We start from the raw sequence: 16,915 nt of genomic DNA on the forward strand, positions 1-16,915 counted from the left end.
TACTTTTGAATTGGAGGTTATGAAGACATAAATTAAGTAAGAAATGAAGAATTAAACGTACTGAAAAGTATAATAAAAACTCCTAAAATATGTATTATAGACATATTTGTATGTATTGGTGGTAAATACATGTATACCGACTCATATGTTTTTTGGCTGATTGTAATCAATGTCCGCTGAGAGCAGGTAGGAAAAATGTAATTCTTTTCTTTTTCTCTTCTGCATGTTTCGACGATCGAGAGCGGTTTTATAGGCTTTAAATTTCGTTCAAATATCGTTTTTTTACATGAGACACCTATCATGTAAGAGACTGTGCCCGAAAGAAGCTTCATTTTTATGGCATATGTGTGTATCATGAAGTGTAGCTTTGGTTTTCCTAGTAAGATGTAAAAGGTAAAAAATGTGAATAACAAAAATATATTTTTATGAACTTTAATTAGTCTAAGAAACCTCCTATAAGAGTCATATGTTACTATCAGTATAAACAAATACAGAGAGAAAAGCTCCGTTTGTAGGAAATTCCGAGAGATTGTTTTGCATTTTCATCGATCATGGTCACAGAACCCATTCAAAAATCACCATAATGGCAAATTTGATATCCATACATCTAATTTATGCATATATTATAAATTTACCTTTGTTTATAAATGTTCGGATTACGACTTCTTTGGGATTTTGTTATGATGGCCATGATCGGCTAAAATGGTTTAATCTCTCTGAAACTCCATGAGATAATTGCAATAGGAATATTTCTACAATATCTACCTGAATTCCAACTTAAACTGTTCAAATATATTCATCGCCAAATAATTGTCATAGTCGTAAGATATAGCCGTTGTAAAACATGGGAAAATATTCTTCCATATGAAAGCATTTCGAATGGATATTTAAATTTTGGTCCATATCAAGGTACATCCATTTATATTTTAAACTTTCGTATTATCTCTTCTCTGTGTCTAAATGTCTCAAACTGGTAAAAAGTGTTCGATATAAATCGTGACGTTGAAAGAAGTATTTCTTGTTTCAGCAATAAAGCGTTAAGAGGAAAGTACTTAAAGACATATTACGTCTTGGAAATGGCGGAAACAATGAAACCGGAAACAAAACACAAAAGAGGAATGACACTGCTCTGCAGGGATAAGCCTACGTATAATACTGGCAGTCAATACCTGGAGAATTCTGGTCACGTGACTTTTTGTGTATACCATTATGCAGACAGTTCACGTTCTGTTCGTCTGAACCTTTCCCACTTCCTGTTACCAATATGGTAATGAAATTTATACTGTATACCCGATTGGTATTGGTAATTCAGTATTATTATATAGTATGCTGTTTTGTTATATCCGTTTACAAATCTACATTTAAATTTGGGCCGTTAAAATATTTCAAAATATTAGGTGTTCTTGAACTCTCACCTAATATTTTAAGGAATTATCTCTGTCCAAATATAACCCAGATGTTTTTTAATACAGACTTTTTTAGTGATCCAAATTGCCACAGCAAGGAGTAAAATATTACCAGCGTAAATTTTACCACTAGATCTTACTGTAAATTAAAGAAGGAATCGTTTAAATCAGGTATTATGCAGTTATAACACGTGATGATTGGTTTACCAAATACTAATTAGTTGTCAACAAAAAGTTGTAAAAACATAATAACACAATGTCGCAGCTAACATTAATTGAAGGCAATCAGATCATAGAGGTATAATACAAGAAAGGGCGTTACAAACTGTTAAATTCGATTTTATATTTTATCAACAAATACTAATTAGTTCGTTATCTTATATCCGGTTCTACACATACTGTAAAGTGTTGTTGGATTTGAAAGAAACAAAATAAAAATGTGTACTCTAGTAATCTTTTTGTATATCCTGTCAACTTTTTAGATATATTATTTTTAAAACTTCAAGAGCCTGTCATTTTTTTAAAGTAATTAACGGATTTACACAAAGCACATATACGTGGGTCTGTTAATGCACAACTTGTTCTGTTGGTGATTTAATTGCCATATTTGTGTTAGCTTAACATTGTATCTTGTAGGCTCCTGAACATGAGGATGGTTTTCAATTCTTAAAACATAACTTTTACAAAATTCTTTTAAATAACTATTCTTTTACAAATAACTTGACAACCCAGCATAGCATGTATCCTATTATCATTCAATCGATCCATAGCCAATACTAAATTTTTAACATAGATCAAACTTTGGGTTCAAAGAAATTTACAGACTTTTAAAGGCAAAACCTATTACCTAACCGGATACCAAGTTTGATCAATTTCTAATTATTAATATAGGCCGTAATTTGTTTGAATGTATTGATCGTTTATTCCTAGTAATAAGGTCAATATTTACCTTTTAATTGAGTGTATTGGCAAAACAATGTTTATCACTCACAACTGCGGTTTCTACAATCATGCCTTACCACGTCGGGATGCCACCAATTTGTCATTCTATTGGTTTCATCAGAAATTACAAGAAACATACAGAGACATGTGGACAAATTAAAGAGAATAAAGACTTATGACATATCCTAATAGCACAGCATAAAGTTGGCTATTTTTCTCTAAACATATTTATTTTTGTGACATTAATTTTATTTTAGATTTATATATTAGTAAGTAAATTAAATTTATCTGTATGACTTTATTTATTTTAACGACTGGGAGTTATATGGGGTATGAGCAAATTGTAATTAGATTACAGTACATACAAATATTTTACTATTATTATGTATTATACTTATTTTGTTATATAATTTAACTACGAGCATAATGTTCAGTTCTTTAAATTAATGTTAGTATATAGCATGTAGCGATATATTAGATTAAAGGGAATATTTAAGTATGTACAAGTGTCATGGAATTTCAGTGTAGAATTTTTTTATACAATGTAGTGATTTTTTGTCAAAACAATATCAAGGCTACCAATTTTTCCTTGATATAGTGTATTAAATAATTTTCTCTACGGTACTGAATGGATGAACGTTGCCTTATTTACGACTAATGCATTTTCGACTGCTGGTACAACTATCCTCGGTTCGTGGGGTGGTGGCTCTGCTGTTTTTTTTACTATAGTCGTGTCCAATCTCCGCTGTAGACCATTTTCTGTTCTGATATCCTACCAGTCGAAACGCGATCGTCGTAAATAAGGTAACGTTCATCCATCAATTTGCATTGAAAATATTAAATAGTGCAGTGCATGGAAACCAGTTGTATCTTCAAGTATACGAGCATATCTTATTATATAAAGAAATAAGGAGATATGTTATACCTGTTTGCTTATGACGAATTATTATAAAGCTATTGAAAATTGTAATTTTTAAACATTCCCTTATCCATAAATGTCACGTAAGACGAAAGTAAATTTACTTTTTTGAAGATATGTTTAGGCATATCAATGTATGATTCGGGTTTTTATAAACATACGGGTATACATTTATTGTTGAAGATTAGAGACAAAATTAATGTAAGATTGTTAGGATATAACCTAATTGAATGCTGTGATCGGAATGGTTGTTTGTATTGAATTCAATTTTCATCTTCATCTTGCCAGTGGTTTTCGCCTAAATTCACCTTATCTTACACAACAAAGCCAAATGCTAGTCGATTGCTTTGTAAAATTCAGACCGTGTTCCAGCTTGGCCGTAATTGTGATCATATGTCGGGGAAATGAGTCAGGGAAATGACAAACTTCACTTCGAACCTCAATGACACTTAAGTGCGACTGTGACACTTAACTGATCTTGGAGTAAATTGACAAAATAAATAATTAAATTTATTATTTATTAATACGGTATAAATAGTCATTTCCATCCTGATAATGTCGTTCCTTTATCCATTATTCACAAAACTGGAGGAAGGTATGATAAATTCTAGCAAATGGAAGCAACATGTTTTATATAAGTCAAGAACATAAAAAATGTGTCCTTTGTCCCAGCAATAACGAGTCAAGAGGCTTTTAGAGGAAAGTAGTCAAAGACATATTGCTTCTCTGAAGTGGCGGAAAACAATGAAAGTGGAAACAAAACAATAGAGACAAGAGAGGGATGTGACGCTTTGTGCAGGGGTGGAGGTAGAGGGGTTGCGGTGTGGTTACGTGCAATACAGGACAGTCGGTACCTGGGGTAGTCAGGTCACGTGGCCTCTGCTGTGTGTCCATCCTCATTAACTTGACGCTTCACACTTCCGATGAACTGAACCTTCTAATAACGGTTGATGCTTTCAGAGGTGCTGAGACTGAACCAAGTAAAACATGTTAAGTATGAATTCAAAGAAAGAGGGTTTTAGTTTTACTATATAAATGTTATAATGTAAAAGCGTAAGAAAATTTGCATTTTTAAGCAGGCAACCACATTTTTTCCTGGATTCGATAAAGGAATATCCTCTAAGAAATAAATTGATCGTCAACCGTGCTAGTATTGTAGTATTTAATTTTAAGATGTTAATTTAAACATTAGTAAGTATTATGAGTAGTTTTAAAATGATGAGACACCTCTCATTTAGTTAGCAAACAATATAATTGTTGATGCGCACATACTTAGCGTATAAAGTAAGGTTGATCTTTGTTTTATTTAACTTCACAGCGCTGGATCTCCATTTATTTATATCACAGTGCTGACTGGCAGTACTTCTGTATGGAGTGAAGTAAACAGTCATAACCCGCGACTATTCATGTTCGGCATTGTTAGCGGTTTAGACAATCAAAGCTATATATAGCCTGCTATACAATACGGCACGTACCCAGAACATTGCACTACCGGTGTTTTGGTTCTGCAGTTAAACTCTAGTTGGAAAATACGTTTAAGCATAACAGAAGGAGCGCATTTTACAGAATTTGGTGGTTGTAACGATTTGGAAACACTTTTTCGTTTTGTTTCACAATGTCTAGTTCGGTCAAACTTGAAAACTATTTATTTTGGTCCGAAATATCTTCTTCCTGCCACTCCAGTACCTTATTCAGCGCATGGACACGATCAAGACGCTGAATTACTACCTTCCGATTTCAAGGGGGTGCTTATTCAGTGTGTTTAACACTAATGTTTCGGATATTTTCCATAATTGATATTACGAAAATAAAACACTGCGATTCGAGGATCAGTGTATTCCTAAGTAATGTTTTATTAATTATAAAAATATATTTTGTAACTTCTGAATTACCTAGGGCCATCATATCTCCGTATTTTGATTTCAGTTATTTAATTATGATTATTTTTTTATGTGTGTATTTAAAATATCAATTCTTTATGGATAGATTCGTTATATAAATTTCTATATGGATAGTATAACTAATAAAAACGAGTCAATTGGCACGATATTGTTTAGCCGCATATATGTTTTCAATATCGGAAACCATAAAAAAGTAACATTTGGTAGATATAAAAGTGATAAGAAGAGATCCGCAAGTGATATAACCAGTGGCATTAAAGAAAAACTTGTGTGTCGTAATCAGAGCACTATTTGAGTAATTTATTAGCACTATTTATATCGTAGCTAAATAACATAAATAATATATTGATTTATATATTGTTGCTAGCTGTAAAATACTGAAATACATGAAAAGAAATGTATTTAAAAAACATAAATCTTATGTCAGTGCAATTTACTCGACTAAGCTAATGGATCATTTATCTGCGATTTAATATATAAAAATAAAAATTAAATGTTCGTTGGTACAAAAGGCTGATCTGGCTATTTTTGTTTTAGAATTCTCGCTAGAGTCCAAATTAATCTTTTTATGGAAAATATGATTAGATCTCAGAGTTTCAAATGAAACTGGAAAATGACAAGTATTTTGAGGGATAAAAGTGTACTGTAGACAGCAACGACAGTGCTTAGTGTATTAAGGATTAATACAAGTGTATTTAAACATTACTATAAAATTCAATTTAATGAACTAAACTGTTACGTAATGTACTCATAAGTCTTGGACGTTGTGGAAAGGAATATTTACAGTAATGGAAGGAATAACAAAAGATAAAAGAAAAGCGAAAGCAGCGAACCCGTGACCATTGCAAATAGAATCGAAGGGGTGATAAATCAGGACATGGACACGGTCAAGGGGCTGAATAAGGACCCCCGCACGAGTGTTCAGGGATTGCTAAATCAAGCACATAGAAGAAACTCTTACATGTAAATACACTCCTCAGACAGACATCCAGCCAGAATTGGCAGCTGTTCATAAATGGCTTGTATATGTAATGATTAAACTAAAGCTTTAAAAATGCAAGAATTATTTGATTGTATTAGTAGATACAGGAATATTACCAACTACAACATAGTAATATGACCAAATCCCAGTCTAGCACATATTTAGTTGGTCTCTCTGTACTCACCTTCACCACTGTTTAGAACAAAGAGTTTCGGTTATTTCACGAGATGTTGCACGTAACATGTAAACACAACAATAGCCAAGGTAGTTGTTTTAAAATTTACGAATGGGCCTAACGGATATCAAATTGTTCTTTTACTACATACGATGATTGCATCTGGCAATGTTTTGTTTCCTGTAACGAGAAGCTGAGAAAACTTCAATTGGACTTAAATCTAAAAGTCTTCTACGTGCCTTCCGTAGTGGACAGGGTGATTAAGATTATTGGTAACGTTAAGAGGAGACTGGTGTCATCTTCTGCCGAGATCTCTGTGTATAGCCACCAGGAGAAGGAATAGTTGACACTACTTGACGCATACCAACGTCATAGAAGAATAGCCTCATTACAGAGCAACAGACCAGACTATAGCGGTTAAAGTGAGCACGGAAGGGCTTCAAATTTAAGGTTAATGAAGCCTTTAACCCATTCAACTGCTTTCTTCCGCAGGAAAGTAGGTCTATCAACCAAGTTATCCTTTAAGGTCAATATAACATTTGCTGTTTGTTTATGCACCACCCCTGATTGAGTAGTCCAGATGTGTAAGGAAGGCATCGTCGGATTTTGCCCTGGCAGTTGTAAACCAGCCCAAATGTTCATCATGGTAATCTGGGCGTGTTAGGCAATTAATAATCTGGGCACATCATATTTTAATTTGCATATGACTGCGATAACAGTTGGCAAAGTAAAACCTATGTGACACCTTTGTTCGGAAACCTCTTTATAGCCAAATAAAAAGTCATATATTTCATTATGGATATATTTCATTAAACGCAATTTGTAATATTTGTCTTTTAATTTATGCTTGGTATGTGTTCATCAGATCGTTGGAATATTATACAGCGTGCAAAAATTCAGTTTTTGATTAATTTTAGTTGTACTTCAACAATCAAACATTTCCGCTCATACTGATACTGTTTATTGTTCATGGATCCGGATTTCAGATCAAGTAAGAATGAAATGTTGTCTTTCTTATGGTATGATCGTAACAAATGACTTGCGTTATTTGAGCACCATCGTACGCCCACTGTGTGAGGTAAGAGAAGTGTTCTGTGTGACTGTGTAGAGTGTAGTCTGTGGTGTGTTGGTAGTGGATGGAAACTCGCAGCCTGTGGGGTGAGTTCGACTGGCAGGACTACAGCTGGAGGTCTAGGCGCAGGAGAGACTGCTGCAGCTGCAGCTCGGAGTATCTTCGGTCCCGTTCTTACTTCACTACCACGTAAGGCTTCCACATACAACACACTAACACCAGGCCCACACAGGCAAACACATACTCACTTTTTATTAAATTCTAAATATAACCATTCAAAAACGTATCTTTTAAATAACTAACTAACTAATCTATTGAACATCTATACGATGATGCAATGTTTCCTAAACACGAAATAAATATAAAAATAATGTATTGTCACTCCACGGGGAATTACAGGCATTTAGATCAAGGGATTCTTAACCAGGTGCAAATAAAAGTGGCTGAAGATAAAAATTTGAATTTTTACAATATGTTATAGCAAGGGATTGCCATGTTTTTTTTAATGATTCATGACCTAAGGAAATTACATTTTTAGTGAAATTTAATGTAAGAAATATCGTTTAAAGAAATTAAATATTTTATATTCTATGTTACATATTCTTATTCTCACCTTCAACCATTTTTTTGCTCCAATTTTAAGATACCCCTGAAAAATGCAAGCAACAAAACACATACATGGAATGATCCAAAATGTTTTTCTATTTTTTCTGCCATCAGGAATGGTATCTTAAAGTCTATGAAAAAGGTTATGTGTCCCAACTGAAAAACCACCGCAACACCATATCGTTAAAGAAACGTGTAAAAACGGCTACAATGAAATATAATCAAATGGACTATACTATTTATATTCTAATAGTATCTTTTGGGATTTGATGCTTTATTTCTTCTCAGATTACACTATGTATAAACCTTTACCGTGACGTAAAAATCCACATTGCAAGTAAACCTTATTCATGGAATCGATCGAGAACACAAATGTAGTTTATCATTTAACTTAAGAAATATACTAAACTTTCACACTCATATAGTTTCGAATAAAACCTTTGTGACACTTTGATCAATTCAGTTAATGTCCGTACTTCAATAAACTCTAACCTCAACTGCTTTAAACAATGTTGGCTACCTATGTTGTGCGTACTTCATTCCTCATTAAATTCCCTCCCAAGATCTCAAAGAGTAATTCTATTACGCTAATAATCTTCTATGCTGTATATGTTTGTTTACTCCATGCTGTATGTGGTAGAATGTATAGTTTAATGTAATACACAAACATAATCGTAATTTGTACTTTATAAGTTTACCTTTTAACATTATTTCCAACTCACACATTATGCAGATGTAAAAATCTCATACTGTACACATGGTAAAAATATCCTAAGCACAAAATAAGCTACATAATTTTGTTTAATCAAAACTACACAAAAATTATACTAAACATTGTTTTTTCTTAGATATTTGTTTTTATCAGATCAAAGCATCCGAAACATTTTAATTTTACGTTTCAAAATCATACATATTTCATTTATAAATGTTCGCAAAAAAAAATAATGTTTTAAATTTTTAAACCTATTTCTAATAATCAATTTAAATTAATGTAAGAAGCCAATATTTTAAATGGTTGTTGGTTTTAACCATTGGTCTCTTATATCATGAAAACTTATGACTAATTTCCTTATTACTGTATTTACTTTATTGCAACTTGCTTCCATATCATGAAATTGATACAATATTTAGCAAAATCACGCATTTGTGCTTAGATATTTATTCGTATGTTTCTCATTGAGATGGAAAATGTTTTAAACGAATGAATAGAGAAAATAATATTAACTTTTCTACAAAGTGTTTTAGAAAATTTGAATAAATGCCAAGTTTCTTACAACTACTACACAAAAAATTGTAAATGTTCAACTCACACAATTATCATTTAACTTAAGAAAAGTACTAAATGTAGTTTATAAAATAATATAAATATTTATATTATTTTCATTTATTTATTCAATGCAAAAATGGTAAGGTTACTTCATGAAAAAAAAACACTAAACCAAGACAAGTTAACAAAGAATTTGTACAGCTAAGGTGAATGTAATACTTATTCACATTTCGTGAAATGTAGAACTAATTGGGCGAAAATGCCTATAAGGGTTCCTTAGGGAACACATTCATTAATCTCACTGAATAGATGTCAATGGTGAGTTTTCACTTTTAACAACCTGATTCCGCATAAATCAGTGTGAGAGTGGTGTTCTAGTGGTGCTAGCAGCGTGTAGACGATTCGCCCCACACTCACATGTATACTTGAAGACTCTGAAGATATGACTGGATGCTTTGGAATGTTGAAATGATAAAGAGTGTGTGAAGTAAAGTGTATATGAAAGAAACAACCGAATCATCAACTTAAATAATCATATAATCATTATTTACTAAAATAATTTACTAAAAAATTTAATTGTAAAATGTGTCTTAAAACTCATGTATAAACATATCGTCGCATTGCAGTAAAACGTAATTCAATTATCTAACACAAGGAGACAAAATTTCAACCGAAGTTGGGGTGGAGGGAAAATTATTTTACTGTTGTTTAACAATTCCCATGGTGGAGCTTGAAATTTACTTCCATACCAAAAGTTGCTTCCACTCTTGTAAACACACCGTTAAAGCCTTGCCGAGGGGAGGCGATATCCAGGGGTGAAGCTTTTTATATCACCCTAAACGTCACTTTGTTTCAGGGATTGTGGCATTGTGTTGTGATTAATTTTCAGTGCTGATTTGGAACTAAACAACATACACACTTTTGTGTGCAATAGTAGTTGTATAGCTTGTTTATGTGTCTTTTCATAAAATAATTCGTTGAAACTGACCATAACAGAAGTGAACTGTTACAAAAAATTTGATATAATAATTAAAACTCCACTTCCCCAAACAAATATTGAATATTGTAGTTCCTACTGAAAAACAATGCATAATGTTCACTTCACCGATAGTCAAAGTTCAGGATACTATTAGGTGGATAAGGAGCAACCATGTTATTGGTAAAGATAAAAACTGAAAACAGCGCAATCAGTTAGGTTCCAAGGGTTCAATCCAATTAGTTCTTAGGTTTAAAGGAGAGTTCATTTATATGAATCGGTAGTTTATTTTTCTCAATTTTGTTTATAAACTCTTATTACATTTGTGTTGTTATGTATTTTAACATTTTCTATGTTTTCACTGCATGTTAATTCCTAATTTTACAAGATTTGTTCATTCATTCAAAATTGCAATTTTAATGGATTCTTTGTGTATTATGTTATTAACTAACATAAATGCTTGTAAATGTTTAAATATTGCTTCACCTTTACTTATATGTAAGGTACATATTATGCATAACAACTTTTATATTGCAATAAATACTTATTTAATCATAATTTTAAGAAAATTGTTCGAAGGTGTATTCTTGTTAATTAAGTGTATCTTATTCAGTTAATAACATGGCTATAGCTTTTAAATACTATTATATAATAATTAAAATGAGTTGATTATATTTAAAATGTTTATGATCACTACTCGTATGAAATAAGAGTAAATATTATCTTTTTCTCCTTGATCTCGTAATTATTAAGCTAATGGCTTTCCTCCTTGCTTTATATTATATTAGACATTTTTTGGATTTTTCATCACTTTATTTCGACAATATAAAGGCTTTAATATTATTTGAAATAAATTAAACTGGAACCAGACACATTCTCATCGAAATATTTTTTTCGATATAGTTCAATACTCAACTACAGTAAATTAATAGATTGGTCTATATTAGAGAATTAATTGTGTTAGAGAATAACATATATTATGGTTATAGTATATAACAAATGTCTATAGTTAGCTATCATTTTTAAATGCTTAATATGTATAATGTACGGTTGATATATGTGTATAAGATGTACATACAATTAAAAAAGGTTATCTTTCCTAACAAGGAAAGGTAATTTAATTGTTTTGATGAAAAAAATAAAATGTGTATTTTTTGCGTAAGTGAAATAAATTTAAGATTATTTATTAATATCCCCATCTACCGCTCACTTTAAGAAATTGCAGGTACTTAAATATAAATATATAATATCTAGCAAAACGTAAGGACTTTTTTGTAAATTCTTTATATTTTTTCTAACAATAAAACATCTTCATAAAAAATACATGTGTATAAATATTAACAAAGTTTTAAAAAAATACAAGAGCAACAATCGAGTTTGATAAATTAATTACGAGTGAAAAAGATTTTTTTATATTTAATATTTTACAAGGAACATTGTATTAACTAGAATAGTTTGGTATGTTAATTGTGTAGATTAACAAGTCAATTTGAAAAAAAAAAAAAATTGTTGATTCTACTTTATGTAAACATTTAGTAACTAGCAGTTACTCGCAGCTTTACACGCGATTTCTTATTGAATCTGTTATTCAATACGTCCTGGGAATATTTTTTTTAAATTGCATAATAAATATTCTTGGAAATAAGTGAAGATCATTGGGAGTTGTTTAAAGAAGAATCTTTTGGAGTTGGAGTATAGTCTTTAAGATTGCAAATTAAATATAAAAATTATTTTTTACAACTATAATATTTGAATGAATAGCTCCAACAATTTAAATAACACTTGAACTATTTTAGAGCAGAGTTAAGAAACACGAAGTCCGCAGTAATCTTAGAGAGAGCACTTATGATGTAATATGATATTTACTATAGTAATTAGTACTATAGTACTATAGTAATTTTGAATAGGAAGTAGACATGATTAAGGTATTTATTATTTCAATGTTCGTTGTTAAGAGGTTCAGGAGAACTGGCAGTGGTTCTTACTTCAGGATTAGCGCGTGAAGAAGCATTGGTGGTGTGAATCCTTTATACTTCACACGTCATGTTAGTTTTCTTCACGAATCAAACAATATTTACAATCACGATCTGAGAAGCCTAATGCACTTGAATATTGTCTACTTCCTTGTATTTTGACTGACTTCCTGTTTAAGTCTGTTGCCGTAACGCTAACGCTAGCCCTGTTCTCGGTGAAACTTTTGCGGTGAAAAAGTGTGTACTTCCCACCATCGTCATCTACTTCCGGTTTAAGGTATTTCCAGTACCTGTAGTGTGCAGCATTCATATACACTTGTGTTTCTAATTTATCTTTGTAGGAAATCGGGAAAGTGATAAACAAAATTTAGTTTGTTATTCTAGTGGTTTCAACCCTATTTCAGTCAGTTGATCTTCATGAAAAATCTTTACATTGACTCATGAGTCGTTAAACCGCGAGTAAATTACATCATTCAAGGACATCGGGAAGTTTAAAAACTTGAATGTAGTTTTCTAGGAGTTGTAACGCTTTTTAAACCCTTTACTTTATCTTTATAAAAATGTTTTAATTTTATTTTCAAGTCAGGATAAACGTGTGTATCAAATTTTATCTTTCTCTTCGTATATTTTGATGTCCTAAATATCGAGAAGCTTGAAGAGTAAAATATAGTGCTTTTAGGGATATCAATTCTATTTCAACCTCTCTGCGTTGTCTTTTCAACTTCATGACAAGTTGTCTGTTGGGAGCATAAGACACGTGTGTGTTAAATTTCATCTTTTTAGGACTTCAAGAAGTTGAAAAACAAAATATTGTTCCTCTAGATGTTTGATATTTATGAAAATGTTTATCGATTTAGTCATAAGTCATAGGTGTGCAAAATTTAAACCTTCTGTGATATCGGGAAGTTGAAGAATTAATGACTCATCACTAATTCCACAACTAATGATTATAGCTCTTGGTTATAGAACACATGCTGGATTACATCCTCCGAGAAATCTCCCTTATCAAATAAAAAAAACTACCTACTATGATTATTCTTGTAACAAAACAATAAAAGATCTCGCGCTATGTTGCAGTGTGATTATCGACCGCAGCTCGATGGCGCCCGGGACGTCGTCCATGCTGCGGGCACGTCGGAGAGACGTGAACGTCAAGCCCAACCGAGTGTTGGACCGCAACTCTTCTCGTGGCATGATCTACGAGAACGAGGAGTTGCGACTGCGGACCATCAACATCAACGCAGAAGTCGAGAAAGGTTTGTCAGCTTGAGTCAGATACCAGTATCTAAATGTCCTAACGGATTCAATGAATATTCAAATATAGACTGTAGCATTTCTTTAATTGTATTCTTTAACATCTAATGGCTATAAAGCTTGTACTTCTAGGACACAGTGACATCAAAAAGCTTCGTTTGGAGAATGATCGGCTGCGGCGGGAGATCTGGAACCTGAGAGATGAGTATGACAGGTTGGAAGCACTCTATAAAGCTAAACAGTTGTCCATGGATACTGAGGAAGAGGAGGTAAGCAATTCTCTGAAACAAGTAGTTTTACATTTTTATATATAATACTTTGAGAAATGAAATAATTGTCTTTATGTGTCTCTGCATACAGCTTACTTTATCTTTTCTTTAGTTTATAAAATGTTTATTCCTTTGCTCTTAAAACCCTTAATGTGCTATTAAATGATATTTTTATATACTCTGTCATACCTAAACAAGTCTTTGTTACCTTACTCATACAAATGTATGGAGTTTATACTGCAGTTTGTACAATTATTTATAGCTTCAAATGTAACGTACAAACAGTATAACAACTAGGCTTGTAGTCCGGAAAGAATCTTGTAAAAGCTGCTGTAAAGCTCAAAGCAAACCGTTTGGAAAAAATAAAAGAAAGCTGAAAAGTTGATAAAAATTATAAATGTAAGGGCTCTCAAAAGAAAAGAAAAATTTGGTGCCGGTTTTCTCAACTACCCTATATGATATGGTCATCTATTTTGTAGGAATTTGCCATGGTTTACTTGTATTATACAGGATAAAAATTTTAAAATGTACTTTTTTAGTAAATATTATAAACATTTACAAATATTTAAAATGTTTGTATTTTAGAATATTTCATTAACAAAAATATTTTTGTAAAGAATTAAAAAAACACACAAAAATTAGAGATCTATTTTAATAATTATACATAAAAGTAGCACCAAGCTAACATTTTCATGAGCAAAGATTTACAGTCTAAATCACATTGCTTTTACTATACATTATAACTTTTAGTAGTATGGTATTGTATAGGGTTGATCTGTTTCAATATTTGGTACTCTGGAGGTATCACGTATAACCAGTTAAAATTCGTTCGGAAAAACTAAAGAAATTATCGTAAAACACGAGTTTGCAAACATGGAACATGATGTCCAATATATTGTACTCATATAATTGATGAAGTTGATCTCATATTTCAAATATAAGAGGTATGATAATAAAGTCACTAATGTAAGTGGCAAGTTAATGGTGATGATCTAATATCATCCAGGATAGGATAAAACACGTTGACCCGATGTAACGGCCTAAACAAGGAACTGAGAGTAGAGATTTTTTCATAGGTATGTCTTTGTAAATCAAATCAAATCGTTTATTGCAGTTAACAATATACATTGCATAGCAAACGTCAATTTTCATATATAATTTTCATTCCTCCCACATTAAGGCCACATTCAAACTTACAATATTCAAACATTCACTCCCCATTCATGCCATGCCAAACTACGCCCACTTTCGGCGTTGGAGTCAGTTTCCTCATCGCGTGGTATCCCAGCTGAATGTCAGAAACTCATCAACACTGTAGAAAGCGTTTGACGCCAGGCAGAGTTTGGTACGAGTTTTTAGCACCTTGGGCGTTGAGGCATTTTTAATTTTGTTTGGAAATCTGTTTATAAAATGAACACCTGCCTGCGAAGGTAAATGTTCATAAACCACCGTTCGGTGCATTCCCGAACGATAGTTATCTCTGCCTCTTGTCTCATATTCATGTATGTTTCGTCCTCTGGTTAAGGCACATTTAGACAAACAATATAAGGTTGTTTCAAAGATATGGAGACATGGCAGAGTCAAAAATTTAAAATATAAATAAATGTGAAGAATTTGCGTGAATACAATTATCAGAATAGGTTTTGTCATTTTCAAAATAGGTTTATTTTCTCTTTGCAATTTCTCCTAGTATCTCTGTTATGTATTTATTTTGATATTTTTCTGCTCGACTACGTTGGTGCAATTGATTTATCGTAAAATATATTTTTTAAATATCAGGGTCACAGCTGTTTTAGAACATTTACTGAAATTAATACAACTTGCAGTTTTGTTTCTCTATAATGCATTATGTTCATTAAAAATCATAATATTTGAAAATTAAGTATTCAGGAAGAAATATACATGGCTAAAAAAAAAAATTTAAATTTTTACGGTATAAGCTTTTTGCAGTTAGACGCTCCACGGCTACGGAAGCTTCTTGGTAGCTTCTAGACTATAGAACTTCCAGGTAACAGCTTAAAGCTTTTAAAATCTCTTGAAAGGAGCTCACAGTCTCTGTGCTTTATGGCTGAAAGTAATGTTCTACCTCTGGCATATTCTACCCTATTGAAATCAGCGGCTTCTTTAGCCGTATGTTCACTGACAGCTAGCTTATGGCATACGAAAACTCCCAACATTTGAGAGCTCATATTGTGAGTGCTTCCTTCGAGAGCTTCTGACCTCTAAAAGTTTCTGTCGTGTTGGGTTTTCTAGCCTATCGCATCTGACTTGATAAAAAGCTGCAATTATTGTCAATGTACTAATTGTTATAGTCGGTAAATGAATTTTTTAAATGGGATTTCAGCAACTAGACAATAATTGAAAAACTAGCCATGTTTACCTCATACGATAAAAATCAATTTCACAGATATTATGGACACTTGAAAGTAAGGTTTGTCAAACTTACAAATGCATTGACATCTATAAGCATTTATATTAATGTTTATTTGTCGTTGTTTCTTTTCCCTATGTAATCTCTTTTATGTATTAGACAGTACTCTACACATATAGAGTTTGATTTAATAACAAAGTCCAAAAATAAACAACACATTTTGTGTTTATTCTGATTTTCAGAATATAATTTTCAGATTTATGTATAGAGTTTAATATTTCTACTTCTATTGGATAACAGATTTTATAATGCATCCACTCATTGGGAGAGCAGTTTTATTCTAAATATATGTTCATTTGATAAACGCTAGTTTTTAGAACTAAAAGTGTTTCGTTTGTATAATTTCAAATAATGGACAATTATTATTGGCCACATCAGTGTTGTCATGAGTATTTAATGTTTTATTTGTTATATTATGTTGTTGGATCCACTATCAAAATTTCTGACTTCTGTATTTTGTTATTATTCATATTACAGCGTATTGTAGCACTGATTAAGACTTCATGAGATAAACACAAAACATATAAGTAAATGGTGGGACGTTAACTGAGCGCCTTCAAAACTTGAGGTTCTCTATATCCGCAGTGCGTATCTGTACATAGGTTTGGCGTCAGCGCCTTTTAACAAGCCTGCAGATAACACAGTGTAGGCTGAATAAAAAACCTATATAATAAAACAATACTTTTCATTAAACATTTATTTAAATATCTAATAATTCTCCTTATTCATTTTACATTTAATA

General features: G+C 31.9%; 1 protein-coding gene across 1 annotated transcript in view; it reads left to right on the top strand.

Annotated features, from left to right (window-relative positions):
• The first annotated feature begins 7,455 nt into the window (after positions 1 to 7,455).
• The window catches only part of LOC124360597, a 61,847-nt gene continuing 52,387 nt past the window's right edge, over positions 7,456 to 16,915 (top strand). Inside the window, exons 1-3 of the mRNA XM_046814346.1 lie at positions 7,456 to 7,586; positions 13,297 to 13,475; positions 13,606 to 13,742. Coding sequence (XP_046670302.1) covers positions 7,462 to 7,586; positions 13,297 to 13,475; positions 13,606 to 13,742 — 441 coding nt within the window. The 5' untranslated portion in view covers positions 7,456 to 7,461. The remainder of the gene's footprint in view (positions 7,587 to 13,296; positions 13,476 to 13,605; positions 13,743 to 16,915) is intronic.

The sequence above is a fragment of the Homalodisca vitripennis genome, chromosome 1 (assembly GCF_021130785.1).
Source record: "Homalodisca vitripennis isolate AUS2020 chromosome 1, UT_GWSS_2.1, whole genome shotgun sequence".
NCBI lineage: Eukaryota > Metazoa > Arthropoda > Insecta > Hemiptera > Cicadellidae > Homalodisca > Homalodisca vitripennis.